Genomic DNA, 27,634 nt, shown 5'->3' on the forward strand with positions numbered 1-27,634 from the left:
GCGCCGACAGCGGTGGTCTCCGGCTGTCCCGTTTTACACTCGGAGGCTCTTCTCGGGAGACTCGCCCTGGGGCGGAGATCGGGGACCTCCGGGACCCTGGCTCCCCGGTGCTAATTGGGAGCCGCCTCCCGGCCGCGCGCCGACATTCCGCGGCTGCAAACCGAGCCGTGGCCCCGGGGAGGGTCGGCCGCTCCTATGTGGGTCAGCCGGGGAGCAGCTACTGTGCGGCCGGCGCGGGGGGCTGCAGGGCTGCAGGGCCTGGGAGCAGGGCTCGAGCTAAATCCAGATTTATTGGCACCCCCTGACGACGAGCCAGCGTTTTGTACCGAGTATACAGAGATAAATAACGCCCCAGTCCCAGCCCTCAGAAGCTTCCTGGCCAGCTGAGGGCTAGAACAGAGAGAGGGGCCTGGGAAGGTGGCAAGTCCAAGAGGGCTTCCGGGAGGAGGTGAGTTGGAGTGGAGAAGGAAGGGCGGGGGGGCCTAGGGGAGCAGCAGAGGCCAGGCTGGAATGTCACACCCAGGATTTTGGAGTTTAGCCTGGTCTTTGAGGACCCTGGGGAGTGACATGTAGTGTTTCCCTAAGCTAAGACTTGGCTGCTGAAGGATCTGGACACCCATTAGAGAGAGGCCTGACCCCCCAAGTAGAGGCCCTCCTCCCGGCCTCCCCACCCCATCTGTTCGCCTGAGGCTACAGCAAAGAAAAAAAAAAAAAAAGGAACACTCAATTGGCAGAAGATAAGCCCAGACTGGAGGCTGCTTTCCTCTGGAGGAGGGAGGGGGTTGGCCAGGAAGCTGGGAGAGGCCTTGAAGTGCCAGCCCAGCTGGGGCAGCCCTCCGTGCCATGCGGGTCTCTGCCACTCCTAGGCGAGGGGCAAGTCTTCCAGGCTGGACAGTCCACAGGGAGAGCACTGTCCCGGCCCCGCCTCCAGGTCAGGATACTCGCCTTAGCTGTTTGTTCCAGGCCTCAGGCTCCTCATCTGTAAAACAGGAGTAACGTCTCCCTCACACGGACAGGGGGGTGTGGGGTCTCCCAACCTGCCTGTGTGACTGTCCGCTCCCTCCCTCAGGGTCACTGAGAGCCCGGTCCCCTCACACGCACAAGTCGAGGGGTACCCAGCCTCACCCCCCACCAGTCCCTGCCTGACTTGTTGGCTGCCTGTGCGGGTTATAAAGTAGCATCGGAAGATGCTGGCACCAGGGTCAATATCAGGCGGCAGGAAGGGGAGGGCAGTGAAGGCTCCAGGAAGGATAAAGTAATGGAGGGAGGTGGTTTTGGGGGGGGACAGCGGTCCTCAGCTGGCAGTGAGGACTGGCACTGGGGAGAACTGCAGGCTGTAAGCAAGGAGGGGAGGATGGGGCAAGGTTCACACCAGCCCCTTGCCCACCAGTGAGGAGGCCAAGGCCCCAGAAGAGGTGGCAGAAACAGCCCTGGACCCCCAGGGTCCTCCGGCACCACCCCACCCAAACCACAGCGTACACAGGCTCCCTGAAATCCACTTTATTCACATAAAAAAATCCTAAGAATAAAGAGAGAGGATGTGCCCCCTCTTCCCAGAGCCCCAAGTCTCCAGTGGGTGAGGAAGCGGACTTCCTCTGGAATGTGGGTGTCATTGGTTGGTAGGGGGGCCCAGTGATGCAGCAACCTTCCCCAGACTAGGGGTGAGAGCGGGGTTTGGGGAGGAAGAAGGGAGGGAGTTAGTGTGGGGTCCTTGCTTGGGCTTAAAAAAATAGAACTTTCTAGGATCAACAGTTGAAGGGAAAAAAAATAGTGTCTTAGCTTGCTGCCCGCCTCCCTCTGCGCCCGCCCAGCCCTGGACCACCTCTCGCTCGACCAGCTCAGAGCTTCGTGTCCTCTTGGCTCTCGGAATCAGCGCCGCACAGGTGCCCGCCACTCCCGGGCGCGTGACCATTGCTGGCACAGGCCAACAGAGGCCCCTCCGGCGGCTCGCCCAGCAGGCTCCGGCGGATCTCCTGGGGCAGCCTCGCCCGCTGCTCCTGACACTCCTGGGCCAGCTGGGCCAGCAGCTGCGGAAGGAAGGAGGCCAAGGATCACAGCCCGCCCGGGGCCACCTGCACTCCCCACTGCGCCCTCCCCACAGCCTCACCTGGGGCTCTTCCTCCACCAGCTGCTGCAGGACCTGCTGCTGCCCCGACACCAGGCGCTCGTGCCGCTGCTTCTGGGCCTCCTCCAGCTGTGGGCAGCGGGGGCGTGAGAGCTCAGCATGGGTGGCCGGGGCTCAGAGGTCAGCAGGACACAGGCTCTTGGCATGACCCTGTGCAAGCAACCTCCCGAATCATGGGCACCCCTGCAGGCAGCTTCAGAAATAACTGAGAAATAATGGGTGCCCGAGGGAGTTGAGGGGCTCGGCAGAGAAAGTTCTAAGAGTCCTCTAGGACTACAGAGCACCAGGCCAGGGACACAGGTTGATGGCTGAAGGTGCTGGACAGCCACCGGGCCTCACTCACCCGGCGGATGGAGTTGACAGACTCCGTGATGTGCCGGCGGTTAATCTCCGTCAGTTCCCTGCGCGGGGCAAGGCAGGTAGAGCTTCGTGCCCAGGCAGCGGTGCTGCCCGCCCAGCACCCCCTTTCACCCTCAGCTCCCCGTCCTTACACCTCCTTCTTGTGTTTCTCTCTTGTCTTGGCCTCCGAGATACTGTTGTGGCGCTTCCTGTCCAGAATTTTTTGGAGTTCCTTCTTCTCCCTGAAGGGCCGGTGGAGGAGTGGTCAAGGGCGGGCGGGGGCTAGGGTCGCGGCTCTGTCTGTCTTCTGGCAGCACGGGGTCCCTGGGTCCCCGGCTCCACCCACAAAAGCTGGGGGGCAGGGGGGGGCACCTCTCGTTTGTCTCCTTCAGCCTCTTGAACTGAGTTGCGTGCGCATCCAAGACAACCTCCCTGAGCCGCTGCTGGGCCTGTGGACGCAGGGAGGCGACAGATGACCCGGCATGTGGCAGGTCTGTCCAGGAGGCGGGCCTGTCCCAGAGGCCACGTGGCCTGCTCACCTGTCTCAGATGCTCCAGCCTCCGCTCGGCCTCCGCATCCGCCTGGGCCTCCCTCAGCTCCAGCAGACTCCGCACCTGCCTGTTCTGGAAGTCCTTGTCCACCTCGTTCTCCCTGCCCCTGCGAGACAAGGCTTCTGAAGCTCATGTCCAGCACCTGGAGGTGGACTAGGAGGCCCCGGGGGACCCGCCTATCCCAGCAGACACCAGGGCTGCCAGGCCACTGAGCCACCATTAGCGCCATGCAGGTGAGAAGAGCCAAATATTTCATTTCTTCTTTGGCAGGAATAGTCTCAAAATACGTATTTCTCTTGGGGGATGTCAAGAGGCATTGCTGCAGTTGGAGAGAGATAGCTGAGCCCTGCCTTGTAGATGTCTAGCCAGGTTCAAGCCCTGGCGCCACTCAGGGGCTGCTATGGCATTGGAGGTAGCTCCGGTGTTCTCTCTCTGAACGAAAAAGCAACCCCGAGCAGTGAGTTGGTCAAAGTGTGAGGTCCTGACTCAGAGTAAAAAAAAAAAAAAAAAAAATGAGGGAGTTGGGCGGTAGCGCAGTGGGTTAAGCACACGTGGCACAAAGCGCAAGGACCAGCATAAGGATCCCGGTTCGAGTCCCCTGCTCCCTACCTGCAGGGGAGTCGCTTCACAGACGGGTGAAGCAGGTCTGCAGGTGTCTATCTTTCTCTCCCCCTCTCTGTCTTCCCCTGCTCTCTCCATTTCTCTCAGTCCTATCCAACAACGACGACATCAATAACCACAACAATAAAACAACAAGGGCAACAAGGGAATAAATAAACATTTTAAAAAAGTGTTAGGGAGTTGGGCAGTAGCGCAGAGGGTTAAGTGCACGTGGCACAAAGTGCAAGGACCGGTGTAAGGATCCCAGTTCGAGTCCCCGACTTCCCACCTGCAGGGGAGTCGCTTCACAGACGGGTGAAGCAGGTCTGCAGGTGTCTTTCTCTCTCCCTCTCTGTCTTCCCCTCCTCTCTCCATTTCCCTCTGTCGTATCTAACAATGACAACATCAATAACAACAACAATAATAACTACAACAATGAAAAACAACAGGGCAACAAAAGGGAAAATAAATTTAAAAAAAAAACACGAAAAAAAAAGTTAAAAAACAAAACATGAAATTGACGCTTCACTGCCCAACTGAGTGAGCATGGGGCCCAGGGGCCTGCTCACCCTAGTGCAGAAGCCCACATCAGCACATCCTCCCAAGGCCCGGGGTTGAGTCCCGTACCTAGACTCGGCCTTGGCCTGCGCCAGGCTGTCCAGCAATCTCCGAGTGAGAGCGACAGCCTTCCGCTGATGCTTCTTGAGCAGCTCCCGGAGGTCTCGCTCCTGCCGGCTCCGGAGCTTCACCAGTGACTTGTGCCCTCGGAGCTCATCCAGGGGGGTCGGGGCCACCTCTGTGGGAGTAAGGGCACAGAGGTGGGCAGACAGGGTTCCAGGAGGCAGCCCCGCACGTCTGTCATAGCCCCGCCGACACCCCAATCCAACTCCGCCCCGCCCACACCAGCCCCGCCCCTAATCCAACTCCGCCCTGCCTGCACTAGCTCCGGCCCCGCCCCTATCCAACTCCGCGCTGCCTGCACTAGCTCCGCCCCCAGCCCCACCCCTAATCCAACTCCACCCTGCCCCTAATCCAACTCCGCCCTGCCTGTACTAGCTCCGCCCCCCGGCCCCACCCCTAATCCAACTCCACCCTGCCTGCACTAGCTCCGCCCCCCGGCCCCACCCCTAATCCAACTCCACCATGCCTGCACTAGCTCCGCCCCCAGCCCCACCCCTAATCCAACTCCGCCCTGCCCCTAATCCAACTCCGCCCTGCCTGCACTAGCTCCGCCCCCCGGCCCCACCCCTAATCCAACTCCGCCCTGCCTGCACTAGCTCCGCCCCCCGGCCCCACCCCTAATCCAACTCCACCCTGCCTGCACTAGCTCCGCCCCCGGCCCCACCCCTAATCCAACTCCGCCCTGCCTGCACTAGCTCCGCCCCCCAGCCCCACCCCTAATCCAACTCCACCCTGCCTGCACTAGCTCCGCCCCCGGCCCCACCCCTAATCCAACTCCGCCCTGCCTGCACTAGCTCCGCCCCCCAGCCCCACCCCTAATCCAACTCCACCCTGCCTGCACTAGCTCCGCCCCCGGCCCCACCCCTAATCCAACTCCGCCCTGCCTGCACTAGCTCCGCCCCCGGCCCCACCCCTAATCCAACTCCGCCCTGCCTGCACTAGCTCTGCCCCTGGACACGCCCCTAATCCAACTCCGCCCTGCCTGCACTAGCTCCGCCCCCCCGTCCTGGCCCCACCCTTAATCCAACTCCGCCCTGCCTGCACTAGCTCCGCCCCCGGCCCCACCCCTAATCCACCTCCACCCTGCCTGCACTAGCTCTGCCCCTGGCCACGCCCCTAATCCAACTCCACCATGCCTGCACTAGCTCCGCCCCCAGCCCCACCCTTAATCCAACTCCGCCCTGCCTGCACTAGCTCCGCCCCCAGGCCCCACCCCCAATCCAACTCCGCCCTGCCTGCACTAGCTCTGCCCCTGGACACGCCCCTAATCCAACTCCGCCCTGCCTGCACTAGCTCCGCCCCCAGCCCCACCCCCAATCCAACTCCGCCCTGCCTGCACTAGCTCTGCCCCTGGACACGCCCCTAATCCAACTCCGCCCTGCCTGCACTAGCTCCGCCCCCCCGTCCTGGCCCCACCCTTAATCCAACTCCGCCCTGCCTGCACTAGCTCCGCCCCCGGCCCCACCCCTAATCCACCTCCACCCTGCCTGCACTAGCTCTGCCCCTGGCCACGCCCCTAATCCAACTCCACCATGCCTGCACTAGCTCCGCCCCCAGCCCCACCCTTAATCCAACTCCGCCCTGCCTGCACTAGCTCCGCCCCCAGGCCCCACCCCCAATCCAACTCCGCCCCGCCCACATCACTGCCGCCTTTACTGCCCCCATATAATAGCCCTGCCCACCTATCATGGGCGCCAACCCGTCAAGGCCCCGCCCCCTACCTGAGAGGATGCTGGCAATGAGGTCATCTCGCTGCCCTGTGGGAGCAGAGGCAGACTGTCACAACAGTAGCCAATCCCCTGACTCCCGATCCCCCAAGGCCCAGACACCCCCTTACCTGGGCTGCTGATGGAGGGGCTCGTGGGGGAGGTGACAGGGCCTGGAGGCCACCGAGGGGAGGCCTCCAGTGGGCTGGGTGTGGGGTTGGGGGGCAGCTGGGCCCCAGGTTGCGGGCCCTGGCTCTCCTGGCAGGTCTCAGGGCTGGCCTGGGCCTGTGGGGACAAAGCAGAAGGCACATCTGCCACCCTGCTGCCGGGCTGCGGGGCAGGAGGCAGGAGCAAGGAGACTCAGCACATACCTTAGTTGTGCTGGGGGAACCAATAGGCGCCCACACCAGGACGCCATTGCTGAGGGGCCTCCCCAGGCCAATTGTTTTTTTTTTGTTGTTGTTTGTTTAGTTCATTATTACTTTTTTAGGATAGAGACAGAAATTAAGGGGTAAATAGCATAATGGTTATGCAAACAGACTCTCCTACCAGAGGCTCCAAAGCCCCAGGTTCAATCCCCTGCACCACCATAAGCCAGGGTGAGCAGTGCTCAGGTTAAAAAAAATAAAGATGGGGGCCGGGCAGTAGCGCAGCGGGTTAAGCGCACAAGGCGCAAAGCGCAAGGACCAGCGTAAGGATTCGGGTTCTAGCCCCTGGCTCCCCACCTACAGGGGAGTCGCTTCACAGGTGGTGAAGCAGGTCTGCAGGTGTCTATCTCTCTCTCCCCCGTCTTCCCCTCCTCTCCATTTCTCTCTGTCCTATCCAACAACAACAGCAATAATAACAACAATGATAAACAAGGACAACAAAAGGGAAAATAAATAAATAAAAAGAAACAGAAATTAAGATGGAAGGAGAAGGAAAAAGGAGAGAGGAGAGATACCTGCAGCCTCGCTTCACCCTTCATGAAGCTTTACCCCTTACAAGTGGGCACCAGGGGCTTGAACCCTTGTCCTTGTGCCTTGTTACATGTGTGCTCCACTGAGTGCACACCATCTACCCCTCCCTACCCCCCCCTTTTTTTTTCCAGTGGGGCTTTTAACACCTGAGTCATTGCACTGCTCTCGGTAGACTTTTTTTCCCCTTTCAATATCAGGGAGAGAGACAAAGGCAGAGAGGAGGAGAACCCCAACAGCCCTCCACCGCTACGCGTGCCCCGCGTGTGTTTCGGCGTGCACTCTACTGAATGAGCTATCTCCTAGTCCCTTTCCTCCTTTTTTTTTTTTTTTAATTTATTTCACAAGTGAGAGGTGGGGGTGGGGAGGGGCCAAAGCATCGTTCCAGCACGTGCAGTACCAAGAACAGAACTCAAGACCTCATGCTTCTGAGCCCAACACTCTGCCCACCTCCCAAGCCTCCTTTTCCTTATTTATTATCATAATTATTTTCTGCCTCCAGGGTTATCACTAGGGTTTGGTGCCTGCGCTAGGAACCCACTGCTGCTGGAGACCATTTTCTCCATTTGTTGCCCTTGTTATTGTTGCCATGGCTGTCGTTGTTGTTGGATAGGACAGAGAGAAATCCAGAGAGATGGGGAAGATAAAGACAGACGGGGAGAGAAAGACAGACACCTACAGACCTGCTTCACCGCTTGTGAAGAGACCTCCTGCAGGTGGGGAGCCGGGGGCTCGAACCGGGATCTTTATGCCAGTGTTTGCGCCATGTGCATTTAACTCGCTGCGCTACCGCCCGCCCGCCCCCCGCCTTTTTCCTTATTTTAGGGAGAGAGGGAGAAGAGAGGCACTGTGGAGCTTACCCCCAGTGCTGTCCATGGTGCTCCCTGTGGAGAAGGCTCACACTTAGGAAGGTTGTTCTCTACTGGGTGAGCCGTTGTCTGGTCCCACAGCATTCCCGAGCCCCCTGTCCACACAGGGCGGGGGAGTACTCATGTGAGAGCAGATCTCTAGTCCTGTCACTAGCCCCATGCAGCACTCTGGGACTTCCAGATCCTTCTGGAAAGGCCTGGCTAGAGTCCAACTTTCCTCCCGTCTCCAGCACCCCCCCCCCCCATGCCCACAGCTATTCGTCTTCCTGGTTGCTTGGCTCCTGATTAAATCACAAAGGAAGTGACCGCAGAGTGGGTACCAGCCTCCAGCCTCTCCCACTAACAGCTCGGAGCCGCCACGGGCCCCAGGGGAACAGGATTGGATGTGCCCATGAGCCTCTGCTCCTGACCCCTCCCCACAGAAGCCACTCTGGCTTCCCAGGATCCCAGGTTTTAAAAGCCTCTGTGGCTTCCAGCTGCCCTGGCCAAGCCATCCCACAGCCAGCTGGAACCCTGCACCCAGCTCTGACCCCTGTTTGCAGCTGGAGGAATTCCAGCCCTGACCTGAAGGTCTTTCATATGCAAAAGGCATGCCCCCCCCCCCCCCCCAAGAAATGTGGGCAATAGCCTATAGCCTCAGAGCCATCACTGAGCCTTGTGGCTGGTAGCTGAGGCCCAGACCAGCCTACCCAACTCAGGGTCCTCTGGTCCTCACGGCTACACTAGGGGCAGCAGCACCAAAGCCAGCCGGCTGAGGGGCTCCTTCGAGCAAGGGAGTGCACAGAGCTCGCACCCTAGCCTGGCAGAACGTGGACTCAGCACCCCTATGCTCCCACCATACCTAGGAAACTCGTGTTTTGTTTTATCCTCTTTTCATTTCTAGAGGGAAGGTAGGCAAGCACCGCAAAACTGCTGTGCATGGTGCTGCTTTGTGGCGCCAGAGTTCAATTCTGGGCCCCAGCACCTAGTGCCCCAACAACCCCCTCTTTTATTTATTTTGCCTCCAGGGCTATCGCTGGGGCTCTGTGCCTGCACAATGAATACACTGCTCCTGCCTGGAGGCCATTTTTCCCATTTTGTTGCCCTTGTGGTGGTCTTTTTTTTTTTTTTTTTACCAGAACACTGTGAAGCTCTGGTTTATGGTGGTGCAGGGGATTGAACCTAGAACTTTGCAGCCTCAGGCATGAGAGTCTCTTTGCATAACCATTATGCTATCTACCCCCCCCCCACCCTTGAGGTTGTTATAGTTGGATAGGCCAGAGAGAAATTGAGAGACAAAGGGAAGACAGGAGAGAAAGGTAGATACCTGCAGACCTGCTTCACCGCCTCTGAAGCGACCCCCCTGCAGGTGGGGAGCTGGGGGCTCCAACCAGGATCCTTATACCAGTCCTTGTGCTTTGCGCCATGTGCACTTAACCCACTGCACTACCCCCTTATTTATTTTTTTCCATTTTTAAAAATTTTTATTCATTTATTTTTGCCAGCACTGTGAATCCACTGCTCCTAGAGGCTATTTTTCCCATTTTGTTGCCCTTGTTGTTGCCTTTTTGTGGTTGTTATTGTTATTATAGCTGTTGTTGTTGGATAAGACAGAGAGAAATCGAGAATGGAGGGGAAGACAGAGAGAAGGAGAGAAAGACACCTGCAGAACTGCTTCACCCCTTGTGAAGAGACACACACACCCCCCTGCAGGTCCCCTGCAGGTGGGGAGCTGGGGGCTTGAACTGGGACCCTTACGCCGTTCCTTGCACTTTGTACCATGTGCGCTTAACCCACTGTGCTACCACCCAGCCACCCCCCTCTTTTAAATATTTATTTATGAGGACTGGGGAGACAGCATAGTGGTTCTGCACAAAAGACTTTCTTTCATGCCTGAAGCTTTGAGTTCCCAGGTTCAATCTCCTGCACCACCCTCAACTAGTGCTGAGCAGTGCTCTCATTTCTGTGTATCTCTCTCATTAAAATAAAATTAAAATATGTATATATATATTAAATAAAGACTTATTTATGAAAAACATACATAATAATGGGGAGGGGAAGAGCCAGAGCATCAGTGCGGCACAAGCAATGGTAGGATCAGACTCAGGACCTCATGCTTGAGAGCCCACCCAATGCTTTATCCACTGTGCCACCTCCCCAGCCATCTCTCCGCCCCCATCTTTTTTTTTTTTTTTTTTTATTTAAGAAAAGATTAATTAACAAAACCATAGGGTAGGAGGGGTACAACCCCACACAATTCCCACCGCCCAATCTCCATATCCCACCCCCTCCCCCATAGCTTTCCCATTCTCTATCCCTCTGGGAGCATGGACCCAGGGTCATTGTGGGTTGCAGAAGGTAGAAGGTCTGGCTTCTGTAATTGCTTCCCCGCTGAACATGCCGCCCCCATCTTTTAATGCACCTCTGGGAACTCTGGGCCGAAGCTAAGCCGCTTTCCCAACCTAGATATTTCACACAGAGACAGACAGACAGACAGACAGAGAATGAAGCAGTGACACCCAGCACCATCCCTAGAGTCCCCACGGCACTGTCCATGGTGCTCCCATTTGGTGTGTTCTAGAGTGTTGGACTTGGAAGCATGAGGTACTGGGTTCAATCCCCAGGCACATCATGAGCCAGAGTGGTGCTCTGGTACCCTCTCCTCTCGTCTCCTCTCCTCTCCTCTCCTCTCCTTCTCTAGTTGACAAATTAGTACTTTTTTTTTTTTTTTAAACAGAGCACTGCTCAGCTCTGGCTTTCTGTGGTGCTGGGGGCTGAATCTAGGATCTTAGAGCCTCAGCCATGAAAGTCTACAGTAGGGACTTGGGCAGTAGCACAACGGGTTAAGCGCATGTGGCGCAAAGTGCAACAACCAGCTTAAGGATCCCAGTTTGAGCCCCCAGCTCCCCACCTGCAAGGGAGTCACTTCACAGGCGGTAAAGCAGGTCTGCAGGTGTCTATCTTTCTCTCCCCTCTCTGTCCTCCCCTCCTCTCTCCGTTTCTCTCTGTCCTATCCAACAACAATATCAATAATAACTACAACAATAAAACAACAAGGGCAACAAAAGGGAATAGATAAATAAATAAATAAATAAATAGACTTAACTTTAAAAAAAAAAAAAAGAAAGAAAGTCTACTGTAGAACCATTATCCCCCACAAATAAATCTTATAAGAATCCAGAAAAGAGAACGGTCTCTCCAGGCACATAAAAGGGTGTGGGGGGTGAGCGTCAGTATGCCTGTCCTCAGCGGCCCTGTCGTCCAGGGGACGGAAGCCCCGCTGCCCACCCAGTCCAGCCCTGGCTCACCTCACTCTCCCCGATGAGGGCGGCCAGCTGCTTGGCCCTCTGGTCCATCAGGCTGACATGCTTGATGGGGTTGATGAGGGCCTCTGCATAGTCTGGAGGGCAAAGGACAAGGGGCTGGAGAGGGCAGGCAGGCCACGCCCAACGAAGACCACGCCTGCTGAGGCCACGCCCCTAGACCACGCCCAACGAAGACCACGCCCAACGAAGACCACGCCCCTATACCACGCCCAACGAAGGCCACACACCCCCACAGTCTGCTAGACCCCTGAGCCTGGCTCACCCTGGTGGTCATCGGGGATGTAGTCGGAGGCCTCCGTGTAGATGAGCAGGGCGGGCAGGCACAGCGGCTGGTTGGCCTCGTTCCGCAGGCAGATGTAGTGGTACCCTGAGGGCGGGGGGACACTGGAGTCAGGCCCAGCTGCCCCTGGCACGTGTTGCCCACCCCCCACCTCCCAGGGCAAGGTGGCCTCACCTGAGCGGATGGCAGAGACGGGCAGGATCCGGTGACCCACGAACTTGCCACCCTCCTCGAAGGCCGCGATGCGCAGTGAGGCCAGCGTGGGGAGCACCACCTGAGGACCAGGACGGACCATAGCTTAGCCACCCACCCCCCCTGCCCACGTGCAGACAAACTGGCCACCGCGGACCAGTCCCCCAGGCAGAGCCACCTCAGAAGCTGCTCAGCCACTGGATAGGGCCTGTGCCCCCTCTGTGCACACCGCCCAGGTTTGAGCCCTGGCTCCACATAGGAGAGCCATGGCACCAGGGGAAGCTCTGGTACTGTGATGTCTTTCCCTCTAAATAAACAGTTTGTCCAGGAGCAGTGAAACTGTGTATGCAAGGCCCCAGCTCCAAAGGACACAGTGGACCTTGCTGGGGAGATAGTATAATGGTTATGCAAAAAGACTCTCATGCCTAAGGCTCTGAGCTCCAGGTTCAATACCCCACACCACTACAAGCCAAAGCTGAGCAGGATCTGGTTAAAAAAAAGAAAAGAAGAGAAAGAAAGAGAGGGAGGAAAGATGAGGGGGTCAGGCACTTGGTCACTTGATTGAGCACACATGTCACCAAGCACCAGAGCCTGGGTTCAAGCCTCCAGTTCCCACCTACGGCGGGGAAGCTTCACAAGCAACGAAGCAGGGATGCAGGTGTCTCTCTCTTTCTCTCTCCCTCTCTATCTGCCCTTCCCTCTCAATTTCTCTCTGTCCTATCAAATGTAAGAAAAACAAAATAGGAGGCTGGGCAACAGCACAGCAGGTTAAGCGCACGTGGTGCAAAGTGCACCGGCCAGAATAAGGATCCCGGTTCGAGCCCCCAGCTCCCCTCCTGCAGGGGAGTCGTTTCACAAGCAGTGAAGCAGGTCTGCAGGTGTCTGTCTTTCTCTCCCCCTCTCTGTCTTCCCCTCCTCTCTCCATTTCTCTCTGTCCTATCCAACAACGATAGCTATAAGAACAACAACAAGAAAAAAAAAAAAAAAGAACCATAACAAGGGAAACAAAATGGGAAAAATAACCTCCAGGAGCAGTGGATTTGTAGTGTAGGCACCGAGCCCCAGTGATAACCCTAGAGTCAATAATAATAATAATAATAATAATAATAGCAGTGTGCCTGGCTCTGGCCCTGCTTAGCGAGCTGGACTGAGCTGTGGGCTCCCTCTCAGACTAGCCTCCCTGCACCCCAGCTTCTGCCCCCCACGCCCCAGCTCACCTTGGGGAAGTCGAAGGGCTCCTCTTCCCACACAGGGTTGAAGGAGTTGCCCTGGGAGGTGCGCGTGCGGTACCTGCGGCGCGTATCCACAGGGAGGCCGAACATGTCCACCTCCACGTAGATGCCCACCTTCCTGTCTGACAGGAACTGGCCCGAGATCACCTGGGGGGCAGGAGGGGGCGTGAGACTGCTGCGGAGCCGCGGCCGGCCCCCCCACCCCGGCTCCCTGCCGCCCCAGCTCACTTTGACCCGCAGGGCGTTGGCCACGATGCCATCCACGATGACCTCGGTGAAGGGGTCAAAGGACTTGTCCGGCCGCCGCATGAACTCGGGCTTGAGCAGGTAACCACTGCGCCCGTTGTACTCAAACACACCTGCGTTCAGCTGCATTGGCAGGTCTGGGGGTGCCCAGCAGGGTCAGGTAAGGTCAGGTAAGGTCACAGGTCAGGGGTCAGGCAAGCGGACGGAGTCCAAGGTCCCCAGGAGAGGTCAGAGGACATCCAGGGGGCAGGATCAGGAGCAAGAGGGAGGCTGAGAAGGCTGGGGCGGGCCAAGGTCAGGGGCCATGGGCAGCAGGTCAGAGGTCAGTGGGTGGGGCCCAGGGCTCACCCAGGGTCTGGAAGTTGAGGGCCACGAGCTGGCAGCCCACGTTCCAGAAGAGCTGAGGCATGTAGTTGGAGGAGTCCACGCGGGTGCCCTTGGGGTAGATGCGGCTGAGCTGCTGTTTGTTGTATCTGAGGTCGGGAGTCAAGGTCACTCGGCGTCCTGGATGCTCCTGGGGCCCCAGATCCCACCTCTTGGCCTCGGCTCAAGCTGCCCCCCCTCCACCCCCAGCTTTTCAGTCCAGCTCCTGAAAGAAGAGCAGTCACTCAAACACAGATGGGGGGGTGGGGGTGGATGAGGGGGAGGGCCAGGAATCGGGGGCTCAGAACCTCCAGCGCCCCCTCCCCATGTTGAAGGATACTCTACAAATTCCATGGGGCTCTTGGTCAGCTGCTCCATGGCCTTGGTCTCCACAAAGGACGACATCTCGAAGCACTTGTTCCTCTCTGGGGGAGCGGGGATGGGGGACGGGTCAGGCCTGGAGGACCCGGCTGCCCCCCCACCCCACCCCCTGCTCCCGAGGCCCTGCGTCCCCACCCCATCACTCACTCCGAGCAGCCTCGAAGGACTTGAACTTGACGGGCTCAATGTAATTGACCAGTGTGGACATTTCCTCCGTGGCGTTGACCTCACTGCTGGCGGTGCCCTGCGGCCCCCAAGGGTGGTCAGTTAGCAGTGCCCCCCGCCCCCAAGCCATCAGCCAGAAGTTCTCACCGACAAAGCAGCCCCCCTCCTGCAATCACAGGGCCCAGGGGCTCTTCTGAAGAAAGGCCCCCACAACCTGCTAGCCTGGTGCCCTCTGCCCTGCAGGACTGGGGGCGCATTCCTCCTTAGACCCTGGCAGCTGGACTCCTCAACAGCCTGCAGTTCAATTCCTCACCGGCAGGGAACCTCACACCACCTGGCTTTCAGTGGAGGCCTTGAGCTCAGCACCCAGATACTGGGCTCAGCTGCGCCTGCCTCATCTTTGACCTCAGCGTTGCCCCCTTCAGGAAGGTACCACACACTGGACGGTGCACCAGGCCCTGGGCTGGATCCCAGAACCACATGGGAGCATCAGGGAAGTACCAGGAGGACTTCCATGGCTGATGGAGCATGCTGCGTGTGGTGTCTCCCTCTCCCTCTGTCTCTCCTTCCTTCCTCCCTTCTCTCTCTCTCTCTCTCTCTCTCCCCCCTACCTCCGAGAAGTAATAAAAGAAACTGGGCCAGGAGGCCGTTGGGCAGCATTGCACACGTTTGAGACCCTGTGTTCACTCCCTGATGCCACAGGAGTAAAAAGTCTCACCTGTCTCTGGCTCTTCCAAATGCCAGCTCCCTCCCCCTCATGCAGCCCTTCGGTGCCCTTCAGCCTCAAGGCCTTTGCACCGCCCACCTTCTCAGGCTCCCCTTTCCCCCAGCTCTGCACCCTAACTCAGCCCTCTAGGTCCACATCAGGACTAAGACACCCCTCCCACACACATGCACACATGAACACACACACACACACACACACACACTGAGGCCCAGGACGGTGGAGACAATGCCTGGTGCACAGAGGCTCAGAGTTAGTTGCCTGACCTCGTCCGTGGTGGGTTTCTTGGGGTCAGCCTCCTCCTCTTCCTCCTCCTCCTCCTCCTCCTCCCGGTCAGTGGGTCCCAGAGCATCGGGGCCTGGCTGCAGCCCCTCCTCACCCAGAGACTTCTGTGGTTCTAGCCTGGGTTTCTCCAGGGCCACATCCTCCCCGTTGCTCAGGCCGGGGCAGCTGTCGGAGCTGGGGGACCCTGCAAGAGACAAGGGTCTGGGGTCAGAGTGCACAGGAGTTGCGCCCGGGGGGGGGGGGGAAGGTTATAGGGAGATGATAGGGGTCAGGGGTTGTATGGTGCTCCACCAAGTGGTCCTACAGGGGCTATAGATCAAAGGTCAGGACCCAGAGTGAGATCCAGGAGGAAGCAGTGAGAAGGACTCAGAAGGGGAAGAAGCAGGAAGCAGGGGTCAGCATGAGGAGTTTAAGGTCAGGGGTCAGTCACAGGCACACCAGTGCAGGGGCTGAGTGCAGTAAGTGACCAGTGGTCAGGTGAGGAGTCAAGGGTTAGCTAGAATAACAGCCAGTTGGGGGGGGGGGGAGACGGGCGGTAGTGCAGCGGGTTAAGCGCAGGTGTCGCGAAAGCCCAAAAACTGGCATAAGGATCCAGGTTCGAGCCCCCGGCTCCCCACCTGCAGGGGAGTCGCTTCACAGGCAGTGAAGCAGGTCTGCAGGTGTCTATCTTTCTCTCCCCCTCTCTGTCTTCCCCCCCTCACCATTTCTTTCTATCCCATCCAACACGACATCAATAACAACAATAATAATAACTACCACAATAAAATAAGGGCAACAAAAAGGAATAAATAAATATAAAAAAAGAACAGCCAGTTGGGCGGGCAGACGGGGGTGGGGGGGTGGGTGTTTGCCACAGGGCAAGGGTCAGAGGTCTGAGGTTCATGCTCAAAGCCTGGAGATAGGGGTCCACTAAGGTCAGAGGTGGGAGGTCAAGGCTGAGGGGTGAGGAGTTGGATAGAGCCAGCCCCAGAGAGGTGAGCACCAGGGTCAGAGGTCAGAGGTGGCAGAGGAGCAGAGAGTGGGGCCAGCACGGGCAAGGGGCCGGCGTGGGCAGCATACCCAGCTGCGGTGAAGAGGGCTCGGTGGCGGCGGAGCTCTCGCTCAGGGCCGAGTTGCTCTGCTCCAGCGGCCGCTTGCGCACAGAGCTGCTGGGGGCGCCTGTGCTGGGCCGGTGCCGCTTCTTGTTCTTCACCAGGATGCGGCCCATCAGGTCCTGCGGGCTGGGCAGGGGGGTGCCCGGGGCCAGCTGGGGCGCAGGGGCAGGTCAGAGCCCGCTGGAGGCCAGCCCAGAGCCCCACGCCCCGCCCCTGGCCACGCCCCACCGAGCGACCACGCCCCGCCCCTGGCCACGCCCATCGCATGGCCACGCCCCTCACCGGGTACTTGTCCAGGGGGTCGATGAGCAGTGCGTCCCCGAAGATGGAGCGGCAGTACTCGGCCATCTTGGCCTGCTGCTTTGCCCTGTGGGCGGTCAAGACCAGAGGTCAGAGGTCCCAGGGGCAGCCCAGGCCAGACACTTCTTGCCCCCCACCCCCATGCTGGCCGGGCACCCCACGTTCCCCCAGGGACCACTCACGAGTCCACGTGGTTCTCGAAGGACAGGATGACAGGGTAGGGCGAGGTCTTGAAGGCCGACTCGGCGATGGCCTCCAGCACATCCCGCAGGGGCACCTCGGTGGTCATGGTGAAGCCGTGCGTGATGAAGGGCTCCTCCTCGGGCGGCCGGCCCTTCCACACGTCCAGCTCCACGCAGCGGCAGCCCCACAGCAGCGCCTGGCGGTACATCTCCACCGACGACGTCCCGGTCAGCTGTCCCGCTGCGGGCGAGGCTCATCACCAAAGCCCCAGAGGACCCACCCGCCCTGTCTCTTCCCTTATCCTCTCCCCTTGGGGCCAGAGAGCAGGGGCCCCACACCTGCTTCCCCTGCACACAGCCCAGGTCTGCGCCTGGAGTCACACAGGAGGTGCCATACCACCCGGAGCCCCGATGGTGTCTGTCTGTCTGTCTGTCTGTCTGTCTCGCCCTGTCTCTCCAGCTGAGTGGCAACGCAGCCCAGCGCGATGACGTGGCGCATTATGGGAGGCCCCATCCCAGCCAAAAGCAAAACCACAAAACAACCTTGGGTCGGCAAACGAGTGAGCTGCTTCGCCTTGTGCCAGACCCAGGTTCACATCCGGCCCCTCGGCACTGGGGGAAGCTCTTTTCCTCTTTCTTTCCTTCTTTTTTTTTTTTGCCACCAGGGTAATTGCTGGGGCACAGTGCTTGCACTATAGACCCACTGCCCCCGGTGGCCATTTTTTTCCTTTTCTATTTTATTTGACAGGACAGAAAGAAACTGAGCACGCAGAGAGAAAGAGACACACCTGCAGACCAGTTCTGCTGGCTGTGAAGCGTCCCCCTGCAGGTGGGGAGCGGGAGGTTGAACCCAGGTCCTTGCACATGGAGACAGGTGTGCTTAACCTGGTGCATCGCTACCCAGGCCCCTTTCTTTCTTTCTTAAATTTATTTTGGAAAAAGAGAGAGAGAAATTGAGAGGGAAGGGAGGAAATAGAAAGAGACAGACTGTCAGCACTGTTTCAGTGCATGTGAAGCTTCCCCCACAGGCGAACTTGTGCCTGAGTCCTTGCCCACTGTGATGGGTGTGCCACCACTCGGCCCCTTTCTCTCTTTCTTTAATTATTTTTATTTTTTCCTCCAGAGCACTGCTCAGCTCTAGCTGATGGTGGTGCAGGGGATTGAACCTGGGACTTTGGAACCTCAGGCGTGAGAGTCTCGGCCTAAGCATTATGCTGTCTCCCCACACCCTTGTCCCTCTTTTCTCTTGTTCTTTCTTTTTTACATTTATTTATTTCTGAGAGACAGAGAGGGAGGGAGAGAACTAGAGTATAAGTCTGGCAATGCAATGCCAGGATCAAACTCATGCAATGCCAGGCCCTCTCTCTCTCTCTCTCTCTCTCTCTGAAAAATCAGTCCAGAGCTGTGAAACTGAGCAACAACAACAAAAGAGCAAAGAAACACTGTCACATGAGTGAGTGTAATCAGCATGCGGGGACCCTGGCTCCACAGATACAAGAGACAGAAAGAGAGCGGGCGTGTTGCTGTGGCGTAAGCCACGTCAGAGATGGAGCTCGGGACCTCCCGCCTGCAAGTCCTGCACTCGCCGCACTTCACCACCTCTCGCCTATCCCATCCTCCTCGGTGTTGCCAGGGATCCAGCCTGGGACCTCATGCCAGGGTCTGCACACTGTCTCCTGCACGCTGGTTTTGTTTTCTCCCCCCAGAGCACTGCTCAGCTCTGGCTTATGGTGGTGCAGGGGACTGAACCTGGGACTTTGGAGCCTCAGGCACGAGAGTCTCTTTGTATAACCATTATGCTATCTTTGTTTTCTTGAGAGAAAGGAGAGAGGAGAGACACCAGAGCATTGCTGTACCATCCACGGAGCTTCCCCCTGTTATCCATGGGGCTCCCATGTGATGCTGGGGCTTAAACCAAGGGCCACACATGCAGGGCGTGTGCTCCACCAGGTGAACGGTCTCCTTCCTCCCACCTTGATTTTGAGGTGCCAGGGAATGAACCCAGGGTCATCTGCATGCTCTCTTTCCACAAAATCCACTCTATCCCAGGCCCCAGTTGTTAGCGGGAGGTCTGGCTTCTGTAATTGCTTCCCCGCTGAACATTGGCGTTGGCAGGTCAATCCATACTCCCATTTTCCCCCCCTTTTATTGGACAGGACAGAGAGAAATTGAAAGGGGAGGGGGAGAGGAAGATAGACACCTGCAGACCTGTTTCACTGCTTGTGAAGCAACCCCCCTTGCAGGTGGGGAGCCAGGGGATCGGATCAGGATCCTTGCGCTTCATATTATGTGCACTTAACCTGGTGCACCACCACCCGGCCCCTTTTTATTTATTTATAATGAGAGAAAGAGAACCAGATATCACTCTGGTACATGTGCTGCTGGGGACTGAACTCAGGACCTCAAGCTTGAGAGTCTAACACCTTATCCATTGTACCACTCCTCAGATTACTCTCTTCTTTTAAAAAAAAAAAACTTTTAATTATCTTTATTTATTTAATATTTTATTTATTAATGAGAGGGATAGGAGGAGAGAGAGAAAGAACCAAATATCACTCTGGTATATGTGCTGCTGGGGACTGAACTCAGGACCTCATGCTTGAGAATCCAACACGTTATCCACTGCACCACCTCCTGGACCACACTTATTTTTATTCATTTATTGGATAGACAGCCAGAAATCGAGAAGAAGGGGGAGATGGGGAGAGACAGAAAGAGAGACACCTGCAGCACTGCTTCACCACTCACAAAGCTTTCCCCCTTCCGGTGGGGACCTGAGGCTTGAACCCAGGTCCTTCTGCATTCTAATATGTATGCTCAACCAGGTGTGCCACATCCCTCTTTTTTATTTAATTTTTATTGAGAAGACAGAAAAGCTGAAAAGGAAGGGGCGATAGGGAGAGATAAAAAGAGACTCCTGCGGGAGTCCGGTGATAGCACAGCAGCTTAAGCCCACGTGGCATAAAGCACAAGGACCCGTGTAAGGATCCTGGTTCCAGCCCCCAGCTCCCCACCTTCACAGGCAGTGGAGCAGGTCTGCAAGTGCCTATCTTTCTCTCCCCCTCTGTCTTCCCCTCCTCTCTCCATTTCTCTCTGTTCTATCCAACAACGAAGACATCAATAATAACAATACTAACTACAATAATAAAACAACAAGGGCAACAAAAGGGATTAAATAAATATTTAAAAGAGAGAGAGAGACACCTGCAGACCTGCTTCACCTCTCGTGGGGACTGAGGGTTTAAACTTGGGTCCTTGTGCGTGGTAATGCATGTGCTCAGCTGGGTGCACCGCTACCCAGCTCCCTATTCTATAATTTTCTCCTTTTTTAAATATTTATTTATTCCCTTTTGTTGCCCTTGTTGTTTTATTGTTGTAGTTATTGATATTGTCGTTGTTGGATAGAACAGAGAGAAATGTAGAGAGGAGGGGAAGACAGGGAGGGGGAGAGAAAGACAGACACCTGCAGACCTGCTTCACCGCCTGTGAAGCGACTTCCCTGCAGGTGGGGAGCCGGGGGCTTGAACCCGGGATCCTTCCGCCGGTCCTTGTTTGGTACCACATGCGCTTAACCCGCTGCGCTACCGCCCGACTCCCTATTCTATAATCTTCTAAGAAGCACCCACAGAGCAGACTACAGCACCGCTCCACCACGCACCAAGTTCCATCGGTGCTGTCCATGGTGCGGTAGGGCCGCAACCCCGGGCTCAGGCTCGGTAAGATATGAGTTCTCCCCATTGAGCCTCCGAGGCAGTGTCCCCGGGAGGCGTGGGGCTCCTCCATCCCCGCAGGGGCCCCCAGGAGCCCCCGTGGGCCGCTCACCTGTGAGATAGGTGTTGTGCGAGGAGTTGATGAAATAGGAGCTGAGCGGCTGCGTCATGTCTGCGCTCAGGTCCAGCGCTTCCAGCGGCAGGATGCCGTTCTCCTCGCCCCCCAGGTAGCGGCTGAAGCCGTCCATGGACATCTGGTCTGGGGGCGGCGCGGGGTCAGCGGGGCCGGGGTGGGGTCCCCAGATATGCACCCCCCAGTGCCGGCCCCGGCTCACCTCGCTCCAGGAACTGCTGGTTGGGCTCGTACTTCTCGATGAGCAGCCGGGCCTGCGAGGGCCGCAGCGGCGGGTACAGCACCTCGTTGAGCCGAGGGTCGCGCTGCTTCTGGTTGATGAAGTCCATGAGCTGCTCCAGCGTCAGGTAGGGCTTGCCCTTGGCGCCTCTGGGTGGGGTGTGGCGGGGCAGGGCAGGGCAGGGCAGGGCAGGGCAGGGCAGGGCAGGGCAGGGCAGGTCAGGTCAGGAGCGGCCACCCTCAGCCAGCCCCAGGAGAGGGAGTCAGAGGTGGGACTCAAGGCTTCCTGCTTGGTTGGGACATGGGGACAAGCTCAACTGCAGCCCCTTCTGACTAAGATTGCAGGGTATGTGTGTGTGTGAGTGTGAGTGAGACATTTCAGCCAGTCCCCACAGACTGGGGTCTGGCACGGACAGTCCACGCAGCCCTGGGGCCAACTGGCTGAGCCCTGGAGCTCTGCTCCACCCACCATGGGCTCACAGTGCCAACACAGGGGCCAGCTTGAGGGTGGGGGTGGGGGGGGGGCTGGGGGTGCAGGGAGGGGCTGGGGGAAGCTCTCACATTTCCAGAAGGATCTTGTCAATGTCGGGCCGCAGACACAGCTTGTTCAGAAACCGTTCGAAGATTTCCAAGGGAAACTCATCAGGCCGGATGGATTCGCTCTGGAGAGGTGGGAGGACAACCAAGGAGTGTGGAGTGAGCACCCAGCCCCAGAAAATCAAGTGTGTGGGAGCACCCTCACTCCCCCCACCACCCGCTTACCCGGTTGAAATTGAGGCCACAGGACTCCAGTGCCGTCTCCACTCGCTTCTTGTCTGCTGAGAACATCTTGAGGATGCTGCAGAGGAGGGAGGGGTCGGGGTCAGAGGGGCAGGGGTTCATGGGGAGGGGGGCAGGCAAGAGGGGGCGGGGGTGCGAGGAGGCTCACTTCTTAACGGGGATGCGTCCATCTTGGTTCACCTGCAGTTTCAGCTTGGTGTACCTGGGGAGGCAGCAGGGCCGGGTCACAGGCTGGGCCACACCCCCCTGAGCCCCTGCGGTTCCCCCCACACCCAGGCCAGGGGCTCACGCTTTGCGCAGGAAGGTGTTCCGGGAGGCATTCTGAGCCAGGATGTTCATAGCCAACTTGAACAGCTCCTCGGACCAAACCTGCGAACCAGGGCACAGGGGAAGGGCGTGAGTGGAGGATGGAGGGAGGCCTGGCCTGCCACTGCCCTCACACCCAGAGCCTAGAAACTGAGTCATCAGAGGGGAGGCAAAAATACAGAGGGACTGGGAGTCAGGCGGTAGAACAGCGGTTAAGCGCACGTGGCGCAAAGCCCAGCATAAGGATCCCTGTTCAAGCCCCCAGCTCCCCACCTGCAGGGGAGTCGCGTCACAGGCGGTGAAGCAGGTCTGCAGGTATCAACAACAACAACAACAAAATACAGAGGAACAGACAGCATAATGGTTCTGCAAAAATCTCTCATGCCCGGGGTAGACAGGATAACGGTTATGTAAAGAGACTCATGCACATGAGGCTTTAAAGTCCCAGGTTCAATCCCCCACACTACGATAAGCCAGAGCTGAGCAGTATAACCTGAGTAGTGTTCTCTCTCTCATTAAAATAAATAAAATATTTTTAAAATAAGGGCAGAGAGGTGAGGGCAGTATCTCAGTTGACAGAGGGAGGACTTGGGTGTCTGAGGCTCCCAGTTTGATCCCCAAAGTCAGGCACCAGAGCTGTGCTCTTGCTCCCCCACCCCTCAAAAGAGGGAAGAGGAGGGGTGGGGGAGGGTAGCATAATGGTTATGCAAAGAGACTCTTATGACAGAGGCTTCAGAGTGCCAGGTTCAGTCCCCTGCAGTACCATAAGCCAGAGCTGAGCAGGGGTCTGATAAAAATAAAAAAGGAAAACTTAAAAATGGGGGGGGGGGGGGGGCGGCAAAGTACCAGAGAGGTGTCTCAGCCGTAGGGAGAAACAGTGTCTGTGTCCATCCCCAGCACTGCAAATCATTATTCATTTATTTATTTTAAACCAGAGCACTGCTCAGCTCTGGCTGATGGTGGTACAGGGGATTGAACCTGGGAATTTGGAGCCTCAGGCAGGCATGAGAGTCTCTGTGCATAACCATTACGCTATCTACCCCCTGCTCTAGCACTGAATATCCAGTGTCTCTTGTAAGTAATTAAATTAAAAACAAAGTGTGTCTGGGGACACAGCATAACGGTTCTGCAGCAGACGCCCCTACCTCAGGCTCTGATGTGCCACGTTCAGTCCTCGGCACCACCATAGGCCAGGGCTGAGTGGCGTCCTAGTCACTCCCATTAGTAAAAATTAATACAGAAGTTTATTTATTTATTTCCCCATCACGCTTCTCACTGGGGCTCCGGGCTTGCACAACTCCATTGCTCCCAACTGCCTTTTCTTTCCTCCTCTTTGGTAGAGAAAAAGAGAGAGAGGGGGATATAGAGCAGATTACTTGTCAAGTGTGCCCCTGCAAGTGTGGACTGTAGGCATGAACCCCAGTCCTCACACAGCTTCACCAGCTATGCCACCACTTGGCCCCTACACAACTTTTATTCACATAATGTTTCTTTATTATTTATTTGTTGCCAGCAGGGTTATTGCTGAGGCTTGGTGTTTACAGGATATCCACCTGTATCCCGGTGGCCATTCTATTTTCTTTTTCTGATAGAGACAGAGAGAAAGAGAGGGGGAGAAAGAGAGACAGGGGCCAGGAGGTGGCGCACTTAGTTAAGCACTTACATTACAGTGCCCAAGGACCCAGTTTCAAGCCCCTGGTCCCCAACTGCAGGGGGAAAGCTTCATGAGTGGTGAAGCAGGGCTGCAGGTGTCTCTCAGCCTCTCTCTACCCCTCCCTCCATTCTCAACTTCTCTGTCTCTATCCAATAACAAATAAAAATAATATAAAAAAGAGCAGGGGGGGTGGGTGGTAGTGCAGTGGGTTAAGCACATATGACACAAAGTGCAAGGACCAGCATAAGGATCCCGATTTGAGCCCCCGACTCTCCACCTGCAGGGGGGTCGCTTCACAAGCAGTGAAGCAGGACTGCAGGTGTCTTTCTTTCCCCGTCTTCCCTTCCTCTCTTAATTTTCCTCTGTCCTATCCAACAACAACAGCAATACCAATACCTACAATAACAGTAACAACAAAGGCAACAAAATGGGAAAAATGGCCTCCAAGAACAGTGGGTTTGTAGTGCAGGCACTGAGTCCCAGCGATAACCCTGGAGGCAAAAAAAAAAAAATGGGGGGGTGGAGCCAGGGGTAGATAGCATAATGGTTATGCAAAGAGACTCTCATGCATGAGGCTCTAAAGTCTCAGGTTCAATCCCCACACCACCATAAGCCAGAGCTGAGCAGGGCTCTGGTAAATTTAAAAAATAAAAAAGATACCTGTGCTATAGCTTTTATAACACAGACCCCCCAGTTTGCACTTGGTTTCCCCAGAAAGCCTGAGAGCTTCCCAAGCCCCCATTACTCATCACATCACATCTGGAGGCCGAGCTCCCCACCCCTCCCTCTGTGTCCCTGGGGGACTGACTGGTGACAACCAGACACCCCCTTCCCTCTGCCCCAAAGTCCATCGCCCCACTGGAGCCCCACAACCTCCACGCTCACTCCTCTCCACAGAATAGCCGGGATCCCCCCAGAAGGGGAGGGCAGACGGTCACCTCAGCCTCCCCCCCCCCCCGCCACCCTCCCCAGCTTGTGGGGACGGGAACCTTGAACCCAGGTCCTTGAGCATGGTAACGTGCACCACTTCCTGACCCCAATTTTTTTTTTTTAATAACAGAAGGGCTGACAAGAGGTCCCACACCTGACAGAGGACCTAGTGGGGGTTGTATTGTTAAATGGGAAACTGGGGAACGTTATGCATGTACAAACTACTGTATTTACTGTTGAGTGTAAAACATGAATCCCCCAATAAAGAAATGAAAAAAGAAAAGGTCCCGCACCTTGGCGGTGTCGTCCTGCACGGCCATGAAGTTCAAGAACGTCGTGTTAACAGGGTCTGGCCCGGCCACCACCGTCATCAGCTTCTCCTCCATTCGGGCATCAGGACCCCCAAAGCCCAGCACTTCCCGGATCTTGGGGTCCTGAGCCGACAAACCCAAAGGTGAGCAGGGGTGCCCCTCACACCCTATGGCCCGGCTCCTCCCTCCAGCCAGGCTCCCCCTCACCTTGGGCAGGCGGGCGTAGCGGCCGGTCCGTGTGTCCCTGATGGAGCTGATGTCCAGTGTGTCTACCTCCTAGGGAAGCAGATGCCGGGGCAGTCAGAGAGCTCTCGGGGTCTCCTTCAGGCCAGGGAGTGGTCACCCCCTGCTCTGTGACCCCAGCCATGGCCCCTGCCCTTAGCACTTCCCGTCCAGCAAGGCATGGGAGTGGTCAGTTGGAAGCTGGGCCCCACCCATGAGGGGGGGGCTTACCATGTTGGGTCCCGTCCAGTACAGGAAGAAGCCACTGGAGTCCACTCTGAGAGTCACCAGGTTGCGGCTGGAGGCCTCCTGAGAACGGAATGGTCTGGGAAGTGGACGGGCAGCCTCGGCCGGCCTCCACAGCCTTCCACCCTCAGGACCCAGCCTGGCCTTGCCGTCTGTCACTGGGGCCCCAGAGCCCCTCGGCCCCCTTTAACTTTCGCACCATCACCTTTTTCCTCCTTCCCTGGCTTACCTCCTGGGGGTACACTCCCCAGACCCCCCAGCTTGCACCTGGTTTCCCCAGAAAGCCTGAGAGCTCCCCAAGCCCCCGTTACTCAACACAGCACATCACATCTGGGGGGCCGAGCTCCCCACCCCTCCCTCTGTGTCCCTGGGGGACTGACTGGTGACAACCAGACACCCCCTTCCCTCTGCCCCAAAGTCCATCGCCCCACTGGAGCCCCACAACCTCCACGCTCACTCCTCTCCACAGAATAGCCGGGATCCCCCCAGAAGGGGAGGGCAGACGGTCACCTCGGCCTTCTCCCCTGCCTCCCTCCCCAGCTCACTGGCCCCGTTTTCTGCCAAGGGCCCGGCCCCTGGCACAGTGCCAAGGCCACCCCGTGTGACTCAGGGACACCAGCCAGGCAGGGTCACTGGTGGCCAGGCTGTGTGTGGGGCCTCAGAAGGACCCGCTGGCCACAGGCAGGACACACAAAGCGCCCCCACCCCACCCCAGCTCGCAACCTCGCACCCCAAAGGCCGCTCGCTGTCTGGTGATGTCAGCTGTCACACCAAGCCGGTGGGGCTCAGCACAGGGGACCCTGGAGCCGGCTGAGTCCCCCAACCAGCCTTGCAGGAGGCGCTGTCGTTCTTCAGAGCTACAGCCTGAGAGACTGAGGCACGGGACATGGGAGTCCCCGGGAAGTTCCTGGGGAGCAGGGAGTCAGGACCCAGAAGCCGACCCTAGCGTGGGGCCTGAGCTCAGTCACCCCTTTCCAGACTCAGTTTCCCTTCTGGAGCCGTGGACTGAGCCTGCCCCGCCCATATCTCAGACTGCTACAGAGGAGGGATGCTGATCTGGATGGGGCCGAGGGGACGGGGTCCCAGAACTTTGGGGGTGCTTAGGCCTCCGGAGCCTCCCGAGGAGGACACCCCCACCCACAGTCCCTCTCTGGGGCCCTCAGCCCTGCCCTGGGGCTCAGCCCCACCCCAGAATCATGAGGGGACAGTCTTGTGGGTGCTGCCCCCAGAGCCTGTCCTGGCCGGGTCCTCAGGGGTCTGGTCTTGGAAGGCAGCTCTGAGACCCCCAGGTTCTCCAGCCTCATCCAGTTCAGGAACCCCCACCCCACCCCCAGGGCCCTCTCCCTGCTCCCACTTCCTTATTTGGGTTTATCACACAGCAAGGAAAAGGCGAAACTTTTCCCTTCGGGCCGCCCTGGGGGAAGGGTCTGTCCCGGCCTCGCGGGGGTGCCAGGGCACCCCACCATCGCACACCTGCCGCCAGAGGCCCCGCCCCCGGCCCCTCCCCCGGCCCCCACGCCTACCCGCCCCACCCAGCCGGAAAGGCGCCGGGTCTTCCAGGCCTCTGGCCTGACCCGGGAGGAGCGGGGAAGCTCGGGCAGGCCGGGCGAAGGCCCAGGGGGCCGGGGCCCAGGCTGCGGTGGAGGCCGCGGGACCTCTGGGGACCTCAGGTGAGGGCGGGGGCATCACGGAAGCACCTGGGCAGGGCAGGTAGATAAAGAGGGGGGCAGGATTTATGGAGTTTCAAAGTCCCCCATGCCAAGGAGTGGAAAGGAAAGTTCCCCAAGGGTGGACGAACTTGGGGGGCAAAGTCTCCACTACGGGGGGGAGGGGGGGGAGGACCTGGTGCTCCCACCCGAGCGGTGGCTGGGCTGCGGGGCAGAAGCAGGACAGCGGCCGCAGAGGATGAGAAAGTGATGAATGGGGTGCTCTGGGCCAGAGTCCGGCTCCCCCAGCACGACTGTGGGGACCCGGTGAGTGCAGGGGGGGATGTTCAGAATGATATCGGCAGGAAGTGCGAGTGAGAAAAGGGGGGCCGGGATTTATTGGGGTGCAAAGTCTCCGGGCGGGTCGAGGCTGCAGAGCCGGAGAGCAGAGGTGGGGGCCCCAGTCTTCCTCGCGGGGACGATGGGGACTCAAGTTTCCGGATCACAGGCGGGCAGGGCTGGGGGGGCCCCGCGCGGCCATCCCTGGCGGGACTCGGGGTGCCCGGCGCCCGGCCGCGCTGGAGGGAGGGAGCCCCCGGAACTGGACGGGGCAGGGGGCCCCCCGCGCTTACCTCGTCCCATTTGATGAACTTACTCCCGCGCCGTAGGGTCTCCGCCACGGCGGGCGGCTCCAGCTGCAGCGCGTGGACGCCGGGCCTGGCGCCCGCCATGGCCGCGGGGGCGGGGCGGGACCCCGGGAGCCCCGACGGGGACCGACGGACGGCGCCGCTGCAGCCTCGGCGCGCTCCCCCGCGGCCCGCTCCGGCCCCGCGGCGTCAGCGCCCGCCCGCCAGTCTGTCCGCCAGTCCGTCCCGGACAGACCGAGACTCGGCGGGGCCCC

General features: G+C 58.1%; 1 protein-coding gene across 1 annotated transcript; it reads right to left on the bottom strand.

The window, feature by feature from the left end:
- Window positions 1-271: 271 nt before the first annotated feature.
- PLCB3 (phospholipase C beta 3) lies at window positions 272-27,634 on the bottom strand. Its single transcript, XM_060184758.1, has 32 exons — window positions 27,366-27,634; window positions 25,073-25,150; window positions 24,827-24,895; window positions 24,602-24,742; window positions 21,708-21,787; window positions 21,567-21,620; window positions 21,401-21,476; window positions 21,200-21,300; window positions 20,622-20,788; window positions 20,399-20,545; window positions 16,577-16,817; window positions 16,377-16,461; window positions 16,060-16,246; window positions 14,982-15,184; window positions 13,974-14,070; window positions 13,786-13,870; window positions 13,431-13,555; window positions 13,065-13,219; window positions 12,822-12,983; window positions 11,587-11,686; window positions 11,395-11,499; window positions 11,115-11,206; window positions 6,134-6,287; window positions 6,018-6,053; window positions 4,243-4,411; window positions 3,004-3,121; window positions 2,837-2,913; window positions 2,617-2,706; window positions 2,469-2,526; window positions 2,108-2,194; window positions 1,823-2,027; window positions 272-979 (listed from the first exon to the last, which is right to left on the bottom strand). The coding sequence occupies exons 1-31, from the start codon at window positions 27,462-27,464 to the stop codon at window positions 1,839-1,841; spliced, it is 3,627 nt and encodes a 1,208-aa protein (XP_060040741.1). The 5' UTR covers window positions 27,465-27,634; the 3' UTR covers window positions 272-979; window positions 1,823-1,838.

The sequence above is a fragment of the Erinaceus europaeus genome, unplaced genomic scaffold (assembly GCF_950295315.1).
Source record: "Erinaceus europaeus unplaced genomic scaffold, mEriEur2.1 scaffold_410, whole genome shotgun sequence".
Taxonomy (NCBI): domain Eukaryota; kingdom Metazoa; phylum Chordata; class Mammalia; order Eulipotyphla; family Erinaceidae; genus Erinaceus; species Erinaceus europaeus.

Excerpts from the sequence above, each read along its gene's own strand:
- PLCB3 (XM_060184758.1), bottom strand. The coding sequence starts at position 27,464 with ATGGCGGGCGCCAGGCCCGGCGTCCACGCGCTGCAGCTGGAGCCGCCC. Across the intron at positions 2,914-3,003 it reads GGCTGGAGCATCTGAGACAG|GCCCAGCAGCGGCTCAGGGA; the intron begins GTGAGCAGGCCA and ends CTGCGTCCACAG. Across the intron at positions 2,707-2,836 it reads CTGAAGGAGACAAACGAGAG|GGAGAAGAAGGAACTCCAAA; the intron begins GTGCCCCCCCCT and ends CCGGCCCTTCAG.